Source organism: Mastigoproctus giganteus, chromosome 11, assembly GCF_048544385.1.
Source record: "Mastigoproctus giganteus isolate SK-2022 chromosome 11, ASM4854438v1, whole genome shotgun sequence".
Lineage (NCBI taxonomy): Eukaryota > Metazoa > Arthropoda > Arachnida > Uropygi > Thelyphonidae > Mastigoproctus > Mastigoproctus giganteus.
In genome coordinates, this window is record NC_143585.1 from 53,101,756 (window position 1) to 53,127,402 (window position 25,647).

General features: G+C 37.9%; 1 protein-coding gene across 1 annotated transcript in view; it reads left to right on the forward strand.

Annotated features, from left to right (window-relative positions):
* LOC150078014 (sodium- and chloride-dependent betaine transporter-like) overlaps positions 1-25,647 on the forward strand; it is a 197,310-nt gene that overhangs the window by 66,655 nt on the left and 105,008 nt on the right. The window contains exon 2 of the mRNA XM_090384430.1: positions 25,439-25,582. Within this exon, the coding sequence (XP_090240556.1) occupies positions 25,439-25,582 (144 nt within the window). The remainder of the gene's footprint in view (positions 1-25,438; positions 25,583-25,647) is intronic.

Here is a 25,647-nt window from a genome sequence, read left to right on the forward strand (position 1 = left end):
AATAATTTCAAGGCTGAACTAGACAAAATTTTGGAGTGAATTGGATGGGTGAAATGGGAAGGTTTCTTTCTTTTTTTTTTTTTTTTAGTTAATGCTATATATGCTTTCTTTCTTGCATCATATGGATCTGCTAATGCTAACATTTCTGGACGTCATCTTCTGTAAGCCCTTTTAACACTGCAGTCATTTTTTTTCTGAATGTCTTTAATGGAATGAAAATATGTACTTAAATGTTTATGGTATGTACACACCATAAACTTGCATGTGCAGTTGGTTTTACAGGGTCTTCATTTTGTGCTCTTCAAAAGCGTGCTTTAAATAAGTATCTAACTTAAGGAGTTTCCATTTCTTAGTGCTAAAGTGTTTCCTCTACTTGCTGTGACTACTCTCAGTTTCTCTTGGATGATTTCAGATAATTTTACTCATTTTTCGAATTTCAGTAATACAGACAAAGAGCTTTCTTTGGCATTATGCTGTTTGGTCAAGGTCAGTAGTTAGCATCTTCCAGCCTACCTGCACTGTGTTATGCTCTCAAATGTTTCAAGCCCTAGAGCTGTTTTGGAAAAGCTAAAGGTCATGGATAATTACTGTTAATTTGTGTGTAGAAAATTTTTTTCGTTATATTTATTTTATTGCAACAGTCTCATTATTTAACAGCCACACCTCATATATATATAATAAAATATTATAACACTACATATATATATATGTGTATATCTATGTATTATTTTTCTTGTTTGTGAAGGTGCATTTCTGATTGCATATGTGATCCTGGCTTTTATGATTGGGTTTCCACTTTATCTAATAGAGACAACAATTGCACAGTACAGTAACATGGGACCATATGCTCTATTTAAATCATTAGCACCATTATTTAAAGGCAAGTTATTAGCAATTAAGAAGTTGTTTATTAAGGATGTATTTTTATTATTTTTTATCATATACAGTATTTTAACTTACTACATGTTTGAAAATTACTTATGTTTATTCAGTAAGCTTCTAGAACAATAAAAAATGTGTAGTAGCTTACAAAACTAATTTTTAGCCTTTTTTTTTTTTATCTGTTGTAACAAATTTTTTAGAAGCTGTTTTATTAAAATTAAAACATCCTAGGAATTGCTTACCTGTGCCTAGAAATGTCTCTCAAATGTCCCTGATTTTTACAATGTGTCCCATGGAAGGTTACTAAACAAAACTTCAGATCATCACATTATTATTATTATTATTATTATTAGCCATATGGTACAAGGAAGCCTGAGGCTTATGCTGCACCAGCCAAAAAAAAAAAAAAAAAAAATTCCCCAGTTACCCCCGTGTGTGTGTGTGTGTGTGTGTGTGTGTGTGTGTGAGAGAGAGAGAGAGAGAGAGAGAGAGAGAGAGAGAGAGAGAGAGAGAGAGAGAGGGGTATCACCAAGAAAGAGAAGAATGATGATATCCAGCTCAGGACCCTGGGTTTGCCAAGCCCATACTCACCAGATGTGAGCCCCCGGGGTTAGACATAGGACTACTCTTTCCAGATCAGCATTGTGCACATTAGCCTATAAATATTATGGCCCCATTAGTGTGAACATCAGTTCTGTTCATACTAATGGGATAAAGACTTTAAATGGCTGAATTTATGATTATTTTAATAATATGACAGTTAAACATTACATCTAGATAACTGTCCATTGTCTAAGATCACACACACACACACACACACACACACACACACACACACACACACACACACACACACACACACACACACACACACACACACACACACACACACAAGGTCACTACAAACTGTTGTGTGAAGAGTGCATGGTAAAAATGCAGTTGACAGATAGGGGAAGCCAAGTTTAGTGGACTAATCAAAGACACAGATGTCTATTCATATGAACAAGAGAGGTGGACCCATTCCCTGAGACTTGAGACTACAAAAAAGAATGTCTATTCATATGAACAAGAGAGGTGGACCCATTTCCTGAGACTCGAGAGTACAAAAAAGAAAGAATGTCTATTCATATGAACAAGAGAGGTGGACCCATTCCCTGAGACTTGAGACTACAAAAAAGAAAGAATGTCTATTCATATGAACAAGAGAGGTGGACCCATTTCCTGAGACTCGAGAGTACAAAAAAGAAAGAATGTCTATTCATATGAACAAGAGAGGTGGACCCATTCCCTGAGACTTGAGACTACAAAAAAGAAAGAAAGAGCAGATAAACAGTGGCCTACAGTAGAATATTGTGCAATCCGCAGGTGGTTTCTACTTATTCAATATAAATATTTTTTTCAGTGATGACAGTGACTGCATTCATATTATTATGTCTCGTTTACTAAGAATGACAATAAGAGCAACATATTTAAAGAACTCTACCATCAGGGAACACATTCTTGTAATATTTATGTTTATTGTTCTTTCCATAGGGCTGTGTTATTGATGTCAATACAGCCAGTCTCCTGATTTACACGCTGTCTAATTATGTCATTTGATATAATATTGTTTTTAAATTTATAAATTTAAAAACTTTTGCTTCTTCTCTGCCTTTGTTAAGAAGTTTTGTAAGGAACAGATTTCAACAATAGGGCCTTGCTCTAGTTTGGCAGTGTCTGCCATCCTGTTAATAATATTGAAAGCTGGGATGGCAATGTACAGATTTTCTTGCCAAATACTTCCTCATTCCTGCAACCGATGGACCAAGATGTGATACAGCCAGTATCACATCTTGGTCCATCCATCCATGAACCTTGTGACAACTGATCACCAAGACAAATGGCAACTCACTGAAACTTCTTGTTCATCCACAGTAGGTTCCTCATCTTCATCACTACAAATTTCAGAAGATTCCATTACATCTGCAATGAGTTCCTCTTCATCTGTGCATATCCTGAAACATTCAGTGTCTGCATCCACTTCTGCATAATCTTTGATGCTTAAGTTTTCCTGTAAGTTTAGGTGATGATGCACATACTGGAATATTTATTCTCTATTATCGGACTACACAGTATAGTATATAACCAATTAATAGAGGAACAAGCATGTGAAACTTCGCACATTGCATCATTCAAGGGGGTAAATCCAGCATGTTTGAAGCAGTTCTTGATGCTGAGATGTGCACTTATACACAAACAGCAAAATTTTTCTATTCTCATGCATCCTGCGATCTAAGTCTCTGATCTATTCTTTGTAGGTTTGTGATGTCATCCATGCTTTTTGGTTTGCTCAATACATATACAGCAATGTCTTCAAACCTTTAAAGCATCAAATGTTCTGGGATTTCCCAATGATTAAAAGAGGGAGCTTGTCTGTGCCAGATATGATTGCTGCTAGGAGAATTATCTGTTGTTTGGCCTCTTTTCTGCCACTATGTTTCTCGCCTTTAAATGTGTTTTTTTCCAGTATAAATTTTAAAAAAATGAGTTTATTTTCATCACATTGAAGATGTCAATTTGGCCATATGACAGCAAAACATTTTTTAAACAGTTTTCCTTTCATTTTCATCACATTGAAGATGTCAATTTGGCCATATGACAGCAAAACATTTTTTAAACGGTTTTCCTTCCATTCATTTGTTATGTCAATGTCCATGTCTACACTTTCACCACACACTTTTTTGGCCATGACGAGTCTTAAATTTCTGGAACCATCCATCTGAACTTTTAAATTCTTCAATATCCATTCTATGCACAAACAATCTATGGGAATGTTTTTTGCACGTGCCATCATTAGCTATTCCAAAAGGACCTTTTCCAAGATCTGGTTACTTTGCCTTACATGCACGAATCCTGCCCGGTGTGGTAGATCTCTTTAAACTTTCAGTCTTTTTTCACTCTTTCAGAATAGTGAGCAGAGTACTCTTAGGAATGCCAAACTGTTTGCCAATGTGTCTTAGAATGCACACCACTATCTACAGCTTGCAAAATACTAATTTTATCTGTGATTGGCAAAGTTATCCGCCCTCTTGGAGCCATACCAATAAACATACACTCGAACTAGTGATATGAATTTCTAGCCGGTGTTCATTTCATTACTGAACTGTGAGAAAAGAGTGTGGGAAATCTTAACAAAGATTTCTTACAATCAGGCTGCAAGCTCATCAGTTACTTCAATATATTTGAAGCATTCTGTCATTTTTAAATGCAAATATCATAATAAAAAGTAAAAATTCAGATTAAGAGGTAGAAATTTATGGTCATTACAAGGAAATCATTTTATTTTCAATGTTGTTATAATGAATGTAAAATAGCATTAGGTTAATGAGAAATTGGCTGGGACCAACCACATAGGACATTAAAAAGAGGATCTCTATAAAGAGCTTCAACTGTAATAATTAAATAATAATAGTTAATTAAGTAAGAAAGGGCTTAAATTAAGTTAGAAAGAAGTCTAAAAATTAAGCACATCTCCTTTCATAACATATTAATGTGTGTATGTTAAACACATAATCAATTTAAGGAAGACATCCCTGACATGAATCATAAACTTCCTGTATTATGTTCCTATCAGTATGCAGTTGTCAACCCTCTTCCCATTTTAGATGCAAAGTTCCCTTTTTCTGTTTAGTAACCAAATAAGAATAGTCTGCATATCTAGGACTTGTTTGACTACTTTTCTACACCAACGTGTTAGAGAGAGGCAACGAGAGAAAGCAGTACTCCTCTTGATCTGATTCTCTTCATGCATTAAGAATCTTCAGCAAAAGGGACCACTGTCAAGGGCAAAGGAAAAGGGGTCTTGGGCAAAGGTAAAGAAAACCAACATAAGAACCACGGCAAACAACTGGAAACTTACCAGACATACTGCAGTTTCTCCTTGCATTCTCGGTACACAGATGGTACATGTTATCAGTAGCGGCAGTAGAAGTCGAGAAGGATATATTGATTGACATACAGGCATGACAGACGATAACATCATAGTGTTAAGCGAGTGATTGACGTTATGATACATATATGCTGATGAGCCAAAACATTATGATCACCTACCTAATATGATGTTGGTCCTCCATGTACAGCCAAAACAGCTCATACCCGTTGAGACATGGACGCTACAAGATTCCTAAATGTGTCTTGTGGTATCTGGTACCAAACATGTAACCAGCAGATCCTTTAACTCCTGTAAGGTCCATTGTTGAGATGCTGCAGATCAGAGTTGCTGTTCCAGCAGAAACCACAGATGCTCGATGAGATTGATGTCTGGGGAATTTGGAGGCCAGGACAATACCTGAAAGTCTTCCTCATATTCCGCAAACCAGTCTCGAACAATCCAGGCGGTGTGGCTTGGTGCATTATCCTGCTGAAAGACAGCACCGCCAGAGGGTAAGACCGTTGCAATGAAAGGGTGTACCTGGTAAGCAATGATGTTTAGGTAGTGGTAGATGGCAGAGTGCCTGGCACATGGATAACTGGACCCAGGGTATCCCAGCAGAACATCGCCCAAAGTATGACAACTGGAAGTCCTGGGGAAGTGATGCCACCTGGTGCATCCAGGTGGCATCACTTCCCCAGGTAAACGATGCACCCGTACCTGGCCATCCACATGGTGCAACAGGAAACGTGATTCGTGGGTTCCTCCTCCTCCTCAGACCACTTTTGGTAGTTACTAACCACAGCTGACCGTGAGCACCCCACCAACCATGCCGTTTTGGATATACTCTGACCCAGTCATCTGGTCATTACAATTTGGCATTTGTCAAACTCACTTAAGTCCACTGCCTTTGAACAAGAGTAACACTGATTAATGGAGCTCAGTATCAGGTGTTTTTTATACCGTGTTCCAACCCACGCACACTTCACAGTTCACCTGCAGTTACTTCGATTTGCATAAAAACTTGCTGGTCATAATGCTTTGGCTCATTGGCGTATATATATAAAGAATCATTCTTCCTTTTATTATTATTTTCTAACCTAACCTTTAAAGTTACGTAAGGAAACTTTTTCCTATTATTTCCTAACCTAACATTTAAGGTCCGGTTATGAAGTATAAAGAAAAATAAAGAAACCCGTTCCTTCTTTCCTAATCTATCCTTTAAGGTTAGGTTAGGAAACCTAATGTTAAAATTGTACAAAGAAATCAGTAATATGGTTTTTTAAAAGCGAAAACGCTCATGAACTCCAATAATCTGCTTTTAATAATGAGAAAAAACTAATCATTACATTGTCTGCCATGCCTGTGTGTCAATCAATACATCATTCTCAACTTCTGCTGCCACTACCGATAACATGCACCATTTGTTTACCGAGAATGCAGGGAGAAACTGCAGCAGCGGCAAACCAGTTTGTCCAGTAAGTTTTCTGAAGTTTTCCGTAATTCTCGTGTTGGCTATTCTTTAAGAATAGTAAAGATGCTGTAGTATTTAGTTTATTTAATACTTTTAAAGCCTTATACATATTATTTAGATCACTATGCAGATGCTTAGTTTCCAGATGTTGCAATTTACAAAACTTCAAGAAATACTGAAATTCTCAATTTATAGAATTTCATTATTTTTTGGAAGTATACAATTTTTTTTCCTCTACAAAGCTTGTTGCCCTTATTTTTCTATCCATTCCAACAGATCAATGTCCTTCCTAAAATGAGGTTTAAAACTTAACAACCTTAACAACTCTGCCAACCTTTGTATTGTCTGCAAACTTGGACATTAAGCTTGATATACCATCATCAGTATCATTTATAAATACAGAAAACAACAATGGACCCAACACTGAACCCTTAGGGACTCCACTAATAACATTAGTCCCCGACGAGCAGTGTCCATTGATTACTACTCTCTGTCATCATGGACTAATGTTATTAGTGGAGTCCCTCAGGGTTCAGGGTTGGGTCCATTGTTGTTTTCTGTATTTATAAATGATATTGATGATGGTAAATCAAGCTTAATGTCCAAGATTGCAGATGATACAAAGGTTGGCAGGGTTGTCAAGGATACTACTGACGCTATGCTGCTGCAACAGGATCTGGAAAGGTTGAGCAGATGGGCTGAGAGGTGGCAAATGAAGTTTAACATTGACAAATGTAAAGTACTACATATGGGAAACAGCAACCCCAGAGCAACGTATCAACTCTGTGGTACTACACTGACAGTGGTAGAGAACGAGAAGGACCTGGGGGTAATTGTGCAGGCAGATATGAAGTTCTCTGAACAGTGCAGATGGGCTACAAGAGTAGCTCATGGTGTCTTGTCAATGATATACAGGAATTTTTCTAGCACGGATAAGGAGGTGATTATTCCCTTGTATAAGGCAATGGTCAGGCCACACCTTGAGTACTGTATACAGGTCTGGAGGCCTCATTTCAAGAAGGATGTAGAGCTGCTGGAACGAGTACAGAGAAGGGCAACAAGATTAGTGAATGGAACAAAGGGTTGCTCTTACGAAGAAAGGCTTAAGTTTTGCAAATTACAGTGTCTAGAGACTAGGCATCGGCGAGGTGATCTGATAGAGGTGTATAAAGCCTTGAATGGTTTGAGCATGCTCAATGCTGATGGAATTCTCCCCCTTGCTCAGAATAATCACCTGAGAGGGCATAAATTCAAATTGAGGAAAGTCAGATGTAGGATAGATGTGCGGAAATTTGCCTTTAGCCAGTGGGTGGTTGGTTGGTGGAACAGACTTCCATCCCTTGTTGTGGAAGTTGATAGCCTAAATGCAGCCTTAAATTTAGGGCTCAGCTGGACAGGTATTTCGAACGAATGGAGGGGTGAAGTGGAAGTGGTTTTTTTTTTTTTTTTTGGCGATACTGCATAACTTGCTTTCTTGTATCATATGCCCCTACTAATGCTAATACTTGTATATAATATTCCACATGTGTCATAACCAATGCCTTATACAATGGGATGATCATTTCTTTTTCCTTGCTGGCACAATTCCTATATATTATTGCCCTCCCTCTCAAAAGCTGTTCTAGCACCTTGTTTGCACTTTTCAGAAAATTCCATGTCAGACTGTACATCTGTAGTTAATTTTCATACTGCACTACCTTGGGTTTGTTACCACCCAAATGGTATATTATTCTGAGATTACTGCTATCTAAATGCAGCACCTTGCTTTTAGCATTACCATTAGCATTAGTAAAGGCATATGATGCAAGAAAGCAAGCTTATGCAGCATCAGCCAAAAAAAAAAAAAAAAAAAAAAACACTTCCACTTCACTCCTCTGTTTGTTCGAAATACCTGTCCAGCTGAGCCTTAAATTTATTTAGGCTATCAACTTCCACGACAAGGGATGGAAGTCTATTCCACCAACCAACTACCCACTGGCTAAAGGCAAATTTCCACACGTCTATCCTACATCTGTCTTTCCGCAATTTGAATTTATGCCCTCTCAGGTGATTATTCTGAGCAAGAGGAATCCCATCAGCATTGAGCATGCTTAAACCATTCAAGGCTTTATACACCTCTATCAGATCACCTTGCTGGTACCTAGTCTCCAGACACTTTAATTTGCAAAACTTAAGCCTTTCTTCGTAAGAGTACCCTTTTGTTCCATTCACTAATCTTGTTGCCCTTCTCTGTACTTGTTCCAGCAGCTTCTATATCCTTCTATTTTCTTGAAATGAGGCCTCCAGACCTGTATACAGTATTCACGGTGTGGCCTGACCATTGCCTTATACAAGGGAATAATCACCTCCTTATCCCTGCTAGAAAAATTCCTGTATATCACTGACAAGACACCATGAGCTACTCTTGCAGCCCGTCTGCAGAGCCCAGAGAACTTCATATCTGCCTGCACAATTACCCCCAGGTCTTTCTCATTCTCTACCACTGTCAGTGCAGTACCACACAGTTGATACGTTGCTCTGGGGTTGCTGTTTCCCATATGTAGTACTTTACATTTGTCAATGTTAAACTTCATTTGCCACCTCTCAGCCCATCTGCTCAACCTTTCTAGATCCTGTTGCAGCAGCATAGTGTCAGTAGTGTCCTTGACAACCCTGCCAACTTTTGTATCGTCTGCAAACTTGGAGATTAATTGATTTACCATCATCAATATCATTTATAAATACAGAAAACAACAATGAACCCAACACTGAACCCTGAGGGACTCCACTAATAACATTAGTCCACGATGAGCAGTGTCCATTGATTACCACTCTCTGTCTTCTCCCCCTCAACCACCCCTTTATCCATAGCAGCAATTTGCCTCCAATGCCACACTGCTCCAATTTGTGCAGCAGTCTTCCATGTGCAACAGTATTAAAAGCCTTTCTAAGATCCAAATATATAATATCAAAGTTATTCCCTGCATCCAGTTCTTTTGTGACTGCATCATAGTATCCAATCAAATTGGTCAGGCAAGACTTCCCCTTAACAAAACCATGCTGTGTCCGAGCTATAACTGAAGTCTTGTCTAGATGATCCTGCAGTGCTTCTTTAACCAGGGCCTCCATTAATTTTCCTGGAACAGAAGTTAACCTAACAGGTCTATAATTACTTGTGTCAACCTTTGATCCTCCTTTGTGAATTGGAGTCACATTTTCACATCTCCATTCAGGGGAGGTACCTTGAATTCAGGGTACCTCCCCTGAATCCAAGGAAGCTCTCATAATTATGGCTAAGGGTTTGCTTACTTCCTTTGCTGCCTCCTTTAATATAACTGGATAGATCCCATCCACCCCAGGTGCCTTTCTTGTGTTTATGTTCAACAATTTCTCCTCCACTTTACTCTCAGTTATTACAAGATTATCTAGTTTACTGCCAGAGTTGAATACACCTCTGGCATTCCCCTCACTGAATAACTCCTCATGTGTGTGAATGTCGATGCAAAATATTCATTTAGTTTGTTAGCTACCTGAGCAGGATCATCAACAGTTGACTCAACGATAACAAGAGGACCAATCTGATTCATCCCCTTTCTTCTAGAGTTTACATTGGTAAAGAACTCTTTGCTGTTTTTCTTTGCATCCCTTGCCAATGATTTCTCGTAATCTGCCTTTGCCTGCCTAACCTCCTTTGTAACTTGCTTACAGATCAACTTGTATCTATCATAGGCTTCTGTGTCACGTGTTAATTTATATGTATCCATTGCATTTTTCTTCTCTGTCATATGTCTCATTAGTTTATCTGACATCCATTTAGGCCTAAACCTTGAACAATATTTCTTAGTTGGTATGCAAAGCCTAGTAGCTTCCAAGATAAGTTCTTTGAATGCTTCCCATTTTGAATTTGCTGTTGGTAACATCTTCAGTTGGTCCCACTGTATAGAATTTAAATACTGTCTAAGACCATCGTAGTTGCCTTTACGAAAGCAATAACCCACCCTTCCCTTTACCCCTGATGGTAGTTACCTCTTTGAGTAAATCCCACTTCAGCATACTGTGATCACTGCCAACTAGTGGTTCCTTTATCTGCAGATTCTTAATGCATGAAGAATCACTACTGATAATGAAATCAAGAGTATTACTCCCTGTAGTTGCCTTCCGAACATGCTGATGCAGAAAACAATCATCCAATAAATCCACAAAAGCCTTGCTAGTGTGTGAGTGACCAACCCACACAATTCCAAATTCCAGTTCTGCATTCCTTATATCTGTGTGACACCACGTCTCTGATATCCCAAGTCAATATCTGGGAAATTAAAATCCCCCATTATAAGACTCTCTGATGTACTGGCCCACTCTATTTCCCTGTACAATTTCTTATTATACTCATCAGAGTCATTAGGCCTATAGCACACTCCTACTCTCAATTTTGATCTCCCAATGCTTACGTCACACCAAACTGACTCGACACTGCACTGTCCAGCGATGTCGACTGGCTTCACTTCCTTGGATTTTATATGTTTCTTAACTAATAGCATAACCCCTCCTCCCTTCCTATCCTGTCTATCCTTTCTGTAGACGTTGTACTCCCCAAATTCCAGTTCTGCATTCCTTATATCTGTGTGACACCACGTCTCTGATATCCCAACAATATCCGCCTTTGATGCTTTGAGCAATACCTGAAATTCATTAAATTTATTTACCAAACTCCTAGCATTGGTGTACATGCAAGTATACATGCACCTGTTTCTATTCTTAGCTACCCTAACACAACCCATGTGTTTACTTGTACCGCAATGACTCCCAGCAGTCTCTGAAATATTCTGCTCATTCCAATAGAAGCAGTGCAAGAATCACTTTCACCTCTGCCAGTGGCTACTGTTAATATATTAGTCTTTGTATCCCCCCAAGCTAGCAGTTTTCCGACCCACCTAACACTGCCTCGATGGCATCAGCAAATATTCTTGCACCCTTTCTATTTAAGTGTATCCCATCCCTGTAGAAGCAGTCTCTCCTGTTAACAAGTACAGTCCAGGCTGAAAAAAATTCTTCCCCTTGATTGAGCCTTGCACAATCTTTCCAGGGCCGAATTGATCGACAAGGCTCTCATCATATACTCCCTCCTATCGTGTCTGGGCAGAATTGCAGACACTTTCAAATTCAACCCTAATTCACGGCTTTTTTTCAACAGTGACCTGTACTTGTTAAGTATAATTTTGCTGGTCTCCTTCTCTTGATATCATTAGTGCCAACGTGTACAACTATATCACCTTTTGTGCCCTTAAAAGATGATATCCACTCTACAACGTCATCAACCTTTGCCCCTGGCAAACATACCCTGGTCATGTTCCACCTATCCTTTTTACAAAGCATGTTCCCCGTTTCCCTGACAATAGAGTCACCAACAACTACTAGTTCCTATGGGACCAGCGCATTCTGCCTTGGGGGTTGCCTTGCCTCTGTGTTGCGTGATGAACAAATGCAAGCTCTGGCGTTGATGTGGGCCGCTGAGAGCCTGATGTACCCCTCAATTTAGTTCCTTCGAGGGCATGCACCTTGTCCTTCAAGCTCTCATATAGGCTCATTACAACGCTGAGTTGTCGCCTCATTTCCTCACACTCCTTGCATCGTGCACACACAAAGACATCCCCCATGGCAATATCATGTCCCGTACCTGATTTCTCCACAAACATCATGCAAGAAGTGCATTTTAAAAGGCTGTGATTCAGAGGGCAACTGCCCCCATCATTTCTCCTCTGAGCCACAGCACTCCCATTAGCTATAGCCTTTTGCTTTTCTGCTCTGGTCTGAGTCATGATTTCGATTTAATTTCAATAAAATATCAATTTCAGTACAAAATTATAACCCTAAACTTGTATCCCGACACAGTTATAACTGTATATATATTTTTCAGTATCAAGTATTAATTATCTACGCGTTCCCTTTGTATAACTTCCGTATCAAGTTATGTATTAATTAATTATGTTACATTTGTAATCTAAGTCGTTATGTATATTTAGTTAAAAGTACAATTTAATTGACAACGAAGTTTAACAAGTTTAATAGATTTTAATGATTAATTGACAATATTATACTATACTATACTAATGCTATCTAGTTCGGAATATAACATATCGTATAACAAAGGTGGCAAGTTATGAACGGTAAATCTACGGACACTTAAGTATTAATTAACTTCCAAATCTCTCTGTCTCAATTCAGAATAAACTAACGATCCTCGCTAGGTCTATAAGCTACTTATAGAAAATAATTTGATGTAAAAAATGGTCAATAAAGTGGCTAAATATGGCTAAAAAACTTCTCGTTCAGTGCAGCTGCAACTTGTAACACGTGGATTTGATACCCTTACCGATACTTTTATGCAATTACAAGGCCGAGTAAAGAATAAATATACCAGATTAATCACTTTTATCACTGCTAAACCTCAATTGGCATTTTCCAGCCCATCTTCTTAGTTTCTGAAGATTGTCTTGAAGACACATAACCTGATACATGTTATTAACCAACCACTGTGCCCATCTTTGTATCATTAGCAAACTAAAAACACAAAAAAACACAAACTGAAAAATGTAGCCACCTACATCAATATCATTAATAAATATTAAAAATAGTAAGGGGACCTAATATTGATCTCTGTGGAATCCCACTCATCACTTTAATTCATGAAGAGTGGTGGCCATTTATAACCACACTTTCTCTCCAACTACTTTACTGTACCTTCATCCATAGTAGTAACTTGTTCCTAATTCTACATGTCTCCAGTTATACAGGAGTTGCATATGTGGTATGGTATAAAACGGTTTACTGAAATTTAAATATACAATGTCAAAATTATTCTTTGCTCCTAGTTTTTTGGGATAAATCTCATAATAGCTAATCAGATTGGTGAGGCATGGTCTCCTTTTAATAAATCCTTTTGACCTTATGGCTCCACTCTTGTCAAGGTGGTCTTGAATTTTATTTTAATTATTGATTCCATTATTTTACATGGCAGAGAGCTTAAACTTATAGGGCCATAGTTAATCATTTCACCCTTTGTGAAGTGGTTAACTACAAACTACCTTGCATTTGCACTTCTCTAATCTGCAGTACTTCTCTTGAATATAAGGATGCATTCATTATGATGAGCAAAGGTGTAACTACCTCTTTTTCAAATTCTTTTAATATAATTGGGTAGGTTTCATCAGCCCCAGGTTCTTTGTTCACTTTTAGCTGCAGCAGTTTCTCTACAACTTTAGTTTCTGTTATTATAAAATAATTTAACTCCAAATCAGTATTTGTTAGACTTCTGCTAACTTCATCTCTGAAAAGTTCTTAATGTGAGAATGTATATGCAAAATATTTATTCAGTTTATCAGGAAAATCTGTACAGGATCGTCAACTGTTTAGCCATTCATATCCAGTGGACCAATGTGAATCATACCTTTCCTTCTTGTAATATAATGTGCCTTAATCTGCCTAAAACCCTGAGTAACTTGATTATCACTAGTTTATAATTATTGTAGGACTCTGTATCCCCTGCCAATTTATAATCATCCCATGCATTTTTCTTCTCTGCCACTAAGCTCATCAGTTCATCTGACATCTATTTTAGTCTAAACCTTGAACAGTATCTCTTAGTGGGTATACAATTCTTAGTGGCCCTATGACACTTCCCAGTGGACACTTCCCATTTGACATTTATATTAAGGATGTAGTTCATGACCATCTCAGTAAGAGTGGTATCTTGAAGAGATCCCAGCATGGACTCCTTAAGAGGGAAGTCATGCCTGACTAATTTAGTAAATTATTATGATGTAACAGTTTTGACATTATGTATCTGGACATTCATAAAGGTTTTTATACCATTCTAGAGCAGGCTAATGTAGTGGGGTCCCTCAGGGTTTGTTATTTCATCCTCTCCTATTTCTAATTTTCATAAATGATATCGACAAGGGATATTGAAGGAAAGCTATCAAAGTTCTGATTATTTGAGGTAGGAAAGGTTGTTAACAACCTTGACAGGTTTCTTCGGAAAGACTTGGATCAGTTGCATATATAGTCTGAAAAAAGAAACTGAAGTTTAATGCTTTTAGATCTAAGGTTGAGCAAAGGAGCAGAAATTTACATGTAGGGAACAGAAATCCTAAAATACAAGACAAAAAAAGACCTATGTGTAACAATTCAATACGATATGAAATTTTCTCTGCAGTGTAAACAGGAAGGCATGTGGTATTCTGACCATGATTAAGTTACCTTTTCAAAGAGAAAGATGTCCTTATCTCTCTATAAAAGATAGTTAGAACACATTTGGAGTATTATATTCAGGTCTGGAGACCACACTTAAAAAAATACATAAAACTTTGAGGGTGTTCAAAAAAAGGCCAACCAGGTTATTGATGAGTGCAAGCCAAAGCATATAACATTCTTGAGGCATTCACAGACATTCTCTCAGGTACGACAAGCCTGACTTGCTACCCGAGAGTCTAAAACACTGATGGAACTGATGTTCAGGCGACACTTGAGTCAAATGGACTGAACTTTAATGAAGTCCAGTTGTTCTGTGATAATCAGATCCTCTGCTTTCATCTTCATGATGGCAGAAGTAAGATATTGTTAGACCTTTTTGAAGAAACTGCGGGGGGGAGAAGGACTGTTAATAACACTGGGTATAAGATTTATGCGCAAGTTCAAAATATGGCACCTAACATACTGGAGGTGACCACCCACGTGTAAACAAATGTAAGCAAGGGTCAAGGTGTGGCATTCACACCACACAGAGGAATATTGTACCTCTGTGTTACCAGGCAATACTAGGTGGCAGATCACTCATCACGTAGTGGAGTACTACCACTTTCCCTATTGGAGGCTTGAAGTGGTGAAACCCTTGTTTGGTCTCCAGAGCAAAGCTCCAGCAATCCCCATTATCTCCTCCCTCGTGCAGTATGATTGATCTTTTGAGGTTATGAGCATCTTGGTGAGATCAGTCTTCCTTACATTTCAAGGGTACAGCTCTAAAATGGTGTTCCTTCTATGCTGCTTTTGTAATTACTAATGACCTCATACAAATTATTCACTTACCTACCAGAATATAGGACAATACTATATTCTGGTAGGTAGTACAGCCAACATTCTTGATCTTTTGCTCACAAACAGCCCTTTCAAATACATAGTAGACTGCCGACCTCGACTATGTCGAGGTCGGCAGTCCTCTAGGGACCTCAGATCTCAGCTTGGTGGTCTCTTCATCAGTGGAGCCTTTCTCTTGTGGCCATCCCCAACCTTGTGTTGTTTAGAATTACAAGAATGTATTTTGCATTCTTGTAATGCCTGCGTAATTTCTGTTCTTCTTTTCCTTGGTTGGATTACTGTTTTAAATCTTCTGATGTGTGTGTTTGCTCATATCATCTCAGTGAAATTATTCTTATACGAATGAAATCCTTTATTCCACAACCCATTTTAAAATCTCTTCCTTTATCTAAACCTTGGTTTTCCAATAAATGTGCTGAGGCTGTTCAAGATAAGAACATTGCATATTACAATTGGCTTGCATCCAAATCTCCAGGTTCATTTTCTGGTTACACCAAAGTTTGTAACTATTGAAAAGCAATTATTAATCTGGTCAAACTAGATTTTGAACAGGCTAAGAGTAGAAAACCTTCTTCTTGTCCAAATTGGAGCTGGGCATTTTAGTCTCTTACCAAAGCTATTGGCCATCTGTAATAGTAAAGAGTAACAGAAGATTGGAACTCCATTAAAACCTTCAACCTGCTGCCCACAGGTGAAATAGTTTTCACCTGTGGGCAGCAGGTTGTTGAATACTGGAATAAAGTGTCTTTAAATGAGGTAGAGGCAGTGAGGCTGACTGAATTCAGTGTAGAATTAGATTGTTACCTTGTGGGAATGGGACTAACATGAATATTGTGTTTCATTTTATTTATTTATTTTTTGGCTAAATGATGCAGAAAATGGCCACTTTCTTGCATCATTTGGCCTTGTTAACCCATTGTGGTCCGATGTTGAGTTGCGCCCAACTCAACATCGGACCACAATGGGTTAACAAGGTTACAAATGATACAAATGACCACAATGGTTACAAAGTGTAAATCGTCAAATTTACACTTCCAGTCCAGTGTTGTGTCCAGTACACCCATCTGCATTTTTTCACTGTGCTGGCACAGTTATTGTACTACTGTCAGTTTATATTTCATATAAAAATCTGAAAATCTAAATCCACATTAGTTGATGATTATATTCAATTGTTAAATGCAGTTGGCATTTCTTTAGTCCTCTTTCAGTCAGATGTCATGGTGTCACGAATGTTGGTGTAAACAGGAAGAAATTTCCAATTATGAAATTTGTTTTCCTGCTGTACTGGTTCAATTATTGTACTGACATCTATTTACATCTATTTATACTTCATGTAAAGAATCAGAAAAACTAAATCTATGTTTACATTCAATTGTTAACAGCAGAAATTTTTTTTTTTTTTTTTGTCTTCTTGAAGTCCAAATGTATCAACTGATGCAGGCATCAGTGTTTCTGATTATGAAATTTGTTTTCACAGTGTGGTGGCTCAATTACTGTACTACAATCTATTTATACTTCATATACGCAATCTGATAAACTAAATTGATGTTTATATTCGATAGTTAATGCCAGGCAGTCTTTTTCTTTCTGTTCTTAATTCCACTGGTGGAAATCGGCATGCCTCTTAGCATTTCCAATATAAAAAAATTGTTTTCTGACTATACTGCCATCCATTTATACTTCATAAAAACAACATGAAAAATTAAGTGGATGTTTATGTTCAACTGTTAATGGCAAGTAGTGTTGTTTTTTTGTTTTATTGTGACTTTTTCTGGAAGTCACAAAGTAACTTATACTCTGTGTTAGAGTGAAGTAGTTAGACATATTAGCATTAGCAAGGACACGTGATGCAAGAAAGCAAGCTTATATAGCATCAGCCAAAAAAAAACAAAAAAAAAACACACACCTTCTCATTTCACCCATCCACTCACTCCAAATGTTTGTATAGTTCTGCCTTGAATCTCTTTAAGCTATCAACTTCTACAATGACAGACAGAAGTTTGTTCCAGCAATCAACCACCCGCTGGCTAAAGGCAAACTTCAGCACATCTATCCTACAACTAGCTTTCCTCAATTTGAATTTATGCCCCCTCAGATGATTATTCTGAGCAAGAGGAAGAATCCCATCAGCATTGAGCATGCTCAAACCATTCAAGGCTTTATACACCTCTAGCAGGTGCCTAGTCTCCAGACACTGTAATTTGCAAAACTTAAGCCTTTCATCATAAGAGCAACCCTTTGTTCTATTCACTAATCTTGTTGCCCTTCTCTGTACACGTTCCAACAGCTCTACATCCTTCTTAAAATGAGGCCTCCAGTCCTGTATACAGTACTCAAGGTATTGCCCTATACAAGGGAATAATCATCTCCCTATCCCTTCTGGAAAAATTCCTGTATATGATTGACAAGACACCATGAGCTACTCTTGTAGACCATCTGCACTGCATATGGGTGGGCAAATTTAGTTATAAGTAAATAAGTCGAATACAGGGATGGCAAAAATGCAAAATCTGATGTCAGCAGAAGTAAATATTGATACATGTTCAGGTAATTCATGAGGGGACTACACCTGCCCATGTATCATGATACCCATATCTGATGACATCTCTACCACATTTTATTTTATTTTTTAACTTTATTTTGTTTAATTATTTAGTATTAATATTTTTACCTTACAGTTCCTTCAACTCCAAATTGGTTTTGCAATTCAGCCCATAATTTTCTTAATTCATCATAAGTTTTAGGATATTAATATTCTCTCGCCTTTTTCAAATCTACACTACTTCTTTTTTCTACTATCCTTAACCCTTATAGTCCTTGGCACTTTGTGTAATTCTTACCTCTATCTATGCAAACTTTATCAGACTTATCTATTCTTACATGCTTATATAAATATATATATACACACACACACACACACACACACACACACACACACACACACACACACACACACACACACACACACACACAGTACAAAAATGTGTCTGTATAATCAGCATATTTGTATTTTATTTTATTTTAGTGGTATAATGATAATAATAATAATAATAATAAAAAAAGAAATAATGGCAGTCCCTCAGAGATTGGGCTGCTGTTGTTTCACATTTTTTTAAATGATATTGATAAAGGGGCACAGGATATGATCACAAAATAACTTATAGAGAAGGAGGACTTCAGTTAGAGTAAAAGAGAAGGGAGATTTGGCTGTTACGATCTAGGCAGATATGAATTTCTTCAAGCTGTATAGACAGGCAGCAAGGAAGACTCATGGTGTCTTAGTGATGATTTATTGATAATTTGCGTGCAGAGATATTGCAGCCATAATCAAACTGTATAAGGCAATGGAGAATTAGAATACTGTACCCAGGTATGGAGCCAAAATAAAAAAATAAAAAGAAATCAGACTTCTTGAAAAGGTCTAAGTGACAAACAATGCACTGGTGAGTTTGGTGAATGGGCACATATATGAGGAAATACTTTGATTATGTAGGGTAGAGAGCTTGGTAACCAGGCACCTTAGAAGATATCTAATATCTAATTGAGATCTGCAAAGATCTGAGAAGAGGATGATAAAATGAATGAAGATGAAAATTTAAAATTTAAAAATTTTCTCATATAAATGATACTAGAGCTAGGGGATAAATTTCAATTACAAGGGAAGAGGTATAGACTGGATTGTATGAAGTTTCTTTTAGCTAGCAAATAGTAAATTACTGGAATAAGTTACCTCCATGGGTAGTTGAGGCTAGCAGCTTGGGGAAATTCAGTCACCTGGATCTACACCTGTGTAAGGAGTGAAACATATAAGAAGGTTTTTTTTTTTTGGTGGGTGCAGCAAAACCCTAAGGGTTCCTTGCATCATATGGCTACTGCTAATACTAAAAGATGTAAAACAAAAATTGGTGGTTAGCTGGTTATACGGAAAGTACAAAAATGGAATAAAGATTGTCTAGATTAGCATTAGCATTAGTAGAGGCATACGATGCAAGAAAGCAAGCTTATGCAGCATCAGCCAAAAAAACTCCTCCCTGCCATTTCATCCCTCCATTCATTCCAAATGCCTGTCCAGCTCAGCCTTAAATTTATTTAGGTTATTAGCTTCCACAACAAAAGATGGAAGCCTGTTCCACCAATCAACTATCCGCTGGCTAAAGGCAAATTTCTGCACATCTATTCTACAACTAACTTTCCTCAATTTGAAACTGTGTCCCCTCAGGGTCTTAGTCTGAGCAAGACAAAGAATCCCATCAGCATTCAGCTTGCTCAACCCATTCAGGGCCTTATACACCTCAATCACATCACCTAGCAGGTGCCTACTCTCCACTTGCTACAAGTTGCAGAACTTAAGCCTTTCTTGGTAAGAGAACCTCTTTGTTCCCCTCACCAATCTTGTTGCCCTTCTTTGTACTCATTCTAGCCACTCTTTATCCTTCCTAAAATGAGGCCTCCAGACCTGTAAACAGTACTCTAGGTGTGGCCTGACCATTGCCTTGTATAAAGGGATTATCACCTCCCTGTTCCTGCTAGCAAAATTCCTATATATCATTGACAAGACTCCATGACCTGCCTGGCAGCCCATCTGCACTGTTCAGCAAACTTCATATTTGGCTGCACAATTACCCACAGATCTTTTTCACTTTCCACTTCCCTGAGCAAAGAGAAACGTACAACTGTACACCCAGTTGGTACGTTTCTCTTCGATTATTGCTACCCATATGCAGTACTTTGCATTTGTCAATGTTAAACCCCACTTGCCACTTCTCAGCCCATTTTCCCAACTTATCTAGATCCAGTTGGAGTAGCATACTGTCATTACTGTCGTTAATAACCCTGCCAACCTTTGTACCATCTGCAAACTTGGACATTAAACCTGATATACCATCTGCAAACTTGGACATTAAACCTGATATACCATCTGCAAACTTGGACATTAAACCTGATATACCATCTGCAAACTTGGACATTAAACCTGATATACCATCTGCAAACTTGGACATTAAACCTGATATACCATCTGCAAACTTGGACATTAAACCTGATATACCTTCATCAATATCATTGATAAATATGGAAAACAACAATGGGCCCAACATGGAACCTTGGGGAACTCCACTGATAACATTTGTCCACGAGGAGCAGTGTCCATTGATTACCACTCTGTTGTCTCCCACTCAACCATCCCTTTATCCATTGTAGCAGCTTACCCTTGGAGCGGGAGTGCAGTAGTACACACTCTTTGAGTAGACCGGGGTTCAAGCCCCTGACTGCTGAATACGTTCGATCTGCCAACCCGCACTGGACCACCGTGGCAGATTTATGGTCCATTTCCCTCAGCATGAATTGTTGAGGAGGCTTCCATCCTGCAGTGGGTTGATAATGGCTGCACTTTTACCCTTGATGCCATACCTCTCCAATTTGTACAGCAGTCTTCCATGTGCAACAGCATCAAAAGCTTTTCTGAAATCCAAGTTTATGATATCAAAGTATTTTTGGCATTCAGTTCCTTTGTGACCACATCACAGTATCCAATCAAATTGGTCAGACAAGACCTCCCTTTAACAAACCCATGCTGTGTCTTAACTATTATTGCAGTCTTTTCTAGATGATCCTGCAATGCTTCTTGAACTAGTGATTCCATTATTTTCCCCGTAACACAAGTTAAACTAACAGGTCTGTAGTTACTTGTGTCATCTTTTGAACCCCCTTTGTGAATTGGTGATACATTTGCACACCTCCAATCCATGGGGACCTCCCCTGACTTCAAGGAAACTCTCATAATTATGGCTAAGGGTTTGCTTACTTCCTTTACGGCCTCCCATAACTGGATCTATACCTGGATAGATCCCGTCCACCCCAGGTGCCTTCCTTATGTTTAACTTCAATTTCTTCTCCACTTTGCTCTCAGTTATTACAAACTTAGCTGCCTGCTAGCATTTGATATACTTCTGGCACTCCCCTCATTTAATAACTCCTCATGTGTGAATGTAGATGCAGTACTCATTCAGTTTATCAGCTACCTGAGCATGATCATCTATAGTCAACCCATTTATGTTAAGTGGTCCAATCTGATTCATCCCATTCCTTCTAGAGTTTACATAAGTAAAGAACTCCTTGCTTTTTTCTTTGCATCCTTTGCCAAAGATTTCTCATAATCTGCCCTTGCCTGCCTAACCTCCTTTGTGTTCCTTGATTACAGATTAGTTTATACCTGTCATAGGCTTCTGTGTCGCCTGATACTTTATATGCATCCCCTACATTCCATTTAGGCCTAAACCCTGAACAGTATTTCTTAGTTGGAATGAAAAGCCTAGTAGCCTCCAAAATTAAGTCCCTGAAGGCTTCCCATTTAGAATTCACTGTTGGTAACATCATCAGTTGATCCCACTGTACAGAATTTAAAAACTGTCTGAGACCGCTGTAGTCACCTTTATGAAAGCAAAAGTCCTTCCCTTTAGCCTTGATGGTAGTTACATCTTTAAATAATTCCCACATTGTGATCACTGTCGCCCAGTGGTTCCTTTATCTGCAGATTCTTAATGCATGAAGAATCACTACTGATTCTGTCAGTAGATGAAGTTATAGAGCAGCTGTCATCTTTTAAAGGTACAAAAGGTTTCATTGTTGTGCACATTGGCACTAATAACATTAAGAGTAAGAAACCTGAGGATTAAATTAACAAACATGTTTCAATCCTAACATGCAATGTTGAGAAACATTGCATGTTAGGATTGAAATTGAAAGTGTCTCTGCAATCCTGTCCAGACAAGATAGGAGGGAGTACATGATGAGAGCAGTGTCAATCAGTTTGTCCCTGGAGAGACTGTACAGAGCTAATGATGTAGAATTTTCCTCAGCATGGTCTGCTTGTTAACAGGAGTGGTTGATACTGTCGAGGCAGTGTTTGGTCAGTCTAAAAACTGCTAGTTATGAAGGATTCACTGACATTATATAGATTAATAGCAGTTGCTGGTAGAGGTATAAGTGATTCTTGTAATGCTTCTATTATAATATGTAGCAACCTGGAAAATGAGGTGTCAACCACATTTTCAAGGTTGCTGTTCTTCATGGAGCAAGAAATTACATAAGCTGTGTTAGGATTACTAAGAGTTAAAATAGGTGCATTATACTTGCAAGTACACAGTGCTAGGATTATAGTAAATAAATTTGATGAATTTGAAGTGCTGGTCAAGTCATCAAATGCAGACACTGTGGGAATATTGGATACATGGTGTCACCCAGATATAAGGGGCGTAGAATTTTAATATGGTGAGCATAATGTGTCAGACAGGACAATCAAGGGAAGGTGGTATGCTCTTAGTTTAAAAGCATATAAAATCTAAGCTGTACATCCAGTTGGAGTGGGTGGTCAGTGCAATGTGGAGTCAGTCTGGTGTGACATAAATACTGGGAAAACAAAAATGATGGTAGGTGTCTGTTATAGGCATAATGACTCTGTGATGAGTATAACAAGCAACTGTATATATATCGTGGGCTAGTAAATCAGAATGTCTTCTAATGGGGGATTTTAACTTTCCAGATATTGACTAAAATTTGTGGGTTGGTTAATCACTCAGTAGCAAGAAGTTTGTGGATTTATGGGAGGACTGTTTCCTACACTGGCATTCTAGAGGCAATGAGAGAAAGCAGTAATCTTCTTCTCTGCCAAGAGTCTCATCAGTATGGGTGGGATGTATATAAATTATCAATTAATACAAAAACTTACAAAAGAAATAAACTAGTCTTCAATCAAGTCACAAAGGAGGTTAGGCAAGCTATGGCAGATTACAAGAAATCTCTGACAAAGAATGCAGTGACAAACAGCAAAGACTTTACTTATGTAAATGCTAGATAGAAGGAAGGAAAGAAGGAGATGAATCACATTGGTTCCCTAGATATGAATAGTTTAACTGTTGATGAACTTGCTCAGGTTACTGACAAATTGAATAAGTCTTTTGCCTCTGCTTTCACACAAGGAATATTTTAGCAATGAGGATGCCAGAAGTTTATCAGATTTTAACGGGAAGCTGAATGATTTTGTGATAACTGAGAAGGAAGTGGAAGAAAAATAGTTTTTTAAAAAAAATTTTTCTTTTTCATGAACACCCCAAACATGAGAGGTATTAGAACCTATAGTACTTAGTACCATGCATAGGTTGAAGGTTGAGAACATGAAAGAAGTTATTTGTTGACATTCTTGAACTTCTGTAGAATTTAATTTTCAGGAAATAAGTATGGAGTAAGATTGAAGCTAAATGTAAAAAATAGGCACTTGGGTCAGATGGGATCTATCCAATTATATTAAGAGCAGCAGCAAGAGAGGTTAGCAAACTTTTAGCTGTAATTATAGGAACGTTCTTGGATTCAGGGGAGATCCCTATGAACTGGAGATGCGTGAATGTATCTGCAGTTCACAAAGGGGATCAAAAAGTAACATGAGTAATTACAGACCTGTGAGCTTGACTTCTATTGCAGGGAAAATAATGGAGTTACTGGTAAAAGAAATAATGAACTATCTAGGCAGGAATGCAGTTATGCTGCAGTCACAGCATGGATTTGTTAAGGGTTGGTCTTCTTTGACTAATCTGATTGGATTCTATGATGCAGTCACAAAGGAACTGAATGTAAAAAATAATTTTGACATTATAACTTAGATTTCAGAAAAGTTTTTGACACTGTTGTACATAAAAAGCTGCATTACAAATTCTAGCATTGTACCATTTGGGTCAAGTTACTGCAGTGAATGAAGGGATGGTTGAGTGTTAGAATACAGAGAGAGTAGTTTTCAATGGGTACTTCTCTTCATGAACAAATGTTATTAGTGGAGTTCCTCCAGTATTCAGTGCTGGGCCTACTGTTGTTTGCTGTATATATTAATGATATTGATGAAGGCATATTAGGCCTAACGTCTAAGTTTTCAGATGATACAAAGGTTAGCAGGATGGTTAATGACAGTAATAAGGTCTTTACTGTCATTTACAAATCTAATCAGGTCTTTTCCATCATTTAGTTCTTTTGGAGTAGCAAAATATCTAGATAAATTAGGCAAGAAGGTGAATATGGGCTTGGCACACCCAGGGTCCTGAGCTGGATATCATCATTCTTCTCTTTCTTGGTGATTCCCTTCTGCTTCTCTCTCTCTCTCTCTCTCTCTTAGGGTAACTCAGGAAATTTTTTTTTTTTTTTGGCTAGTGCAGCATAAGCCTCAGGCTTCCTTGCACCATATAGCTAATAATAATAATAATAATAATAATAATAATAATAATAATAATAATAAAAAGTAGCAGTTAAAGTTTAATATTGAAAAATGCAAGGTACTTCATATAGGTAGCAGTAATCCCAGATTAACATACTAACTGTGGGGTACCACATTCAGGGTAGTGAAGAATGAAAAGGTCTAATCGTATTTGTGCAGTCGGGTATGCAGTGCAGACAGGCTTCCTGGATAGCCCATGGGGTTTTGTCAGTGATATACAGGAATTTTGCTGGGGGTGAGGAGCTGATTATCCCATTGTATAAGGCAATTAGGCCACATCTCAAGTACTGTATACAGGGCTGGAGACACATTTGTGGAAGGATCTGGATCTGATGGAGCAAATGCAGAGAAGAGCAGTAAGATTGGTTAGGGGAACAATGGGGGTGCTGTTACCAGGAAAAGCATTAATTCTGTAAATTGCAGCATCTGGAGACTAGACGCCTGTGAGAAGATCTGAGTGAGGTGTTTAAGGATCTGAATTGATTGAGTAACCTCGGTGCCAATGGAATCCTTCCTCTTGCTCAGACACTGCATGTGAGGGAGGTATGAATTCAAATTGAGGAAGGGTGGTTGCAGATAGATGTGTGAAATTTGTCTTCAGTCAGTTGATTGTTGGAACAAACTTCCATCTGATGTTGTAGGATAGGATAGGTAGTTTGAATAAATTCAACAAAGAATGAAACAGATTTATAGGGGATGAAGAACAGGTAATTAGGAAGTGGTTTTTTTTTTTTTTTTTTTTTGGCTGATACAAGTTTGCTTTCTTGCATCATTTTCCACTACTAATACCAGTACTAATTTTTATGTTGTGATAATGTTTTAATGTTGTTTCATATTGTTTTTATAGGTTTAGGCCCAGCTTTGATTTTTGTGTGTTCTTTAGTTACCATCTACTATAATGTAATTATAGCTTGGGTTATCTTCTATTTCTTTGATTCCTTTCGAAGTGAACTGCGATGGAAAAGCTGTCAGAATTACTACAACACTGATAGTAAGTAACTTTAAATGTAATTAAAGATAATATTTTATTAACCCCTTCCATGAGTGACTTTTCTG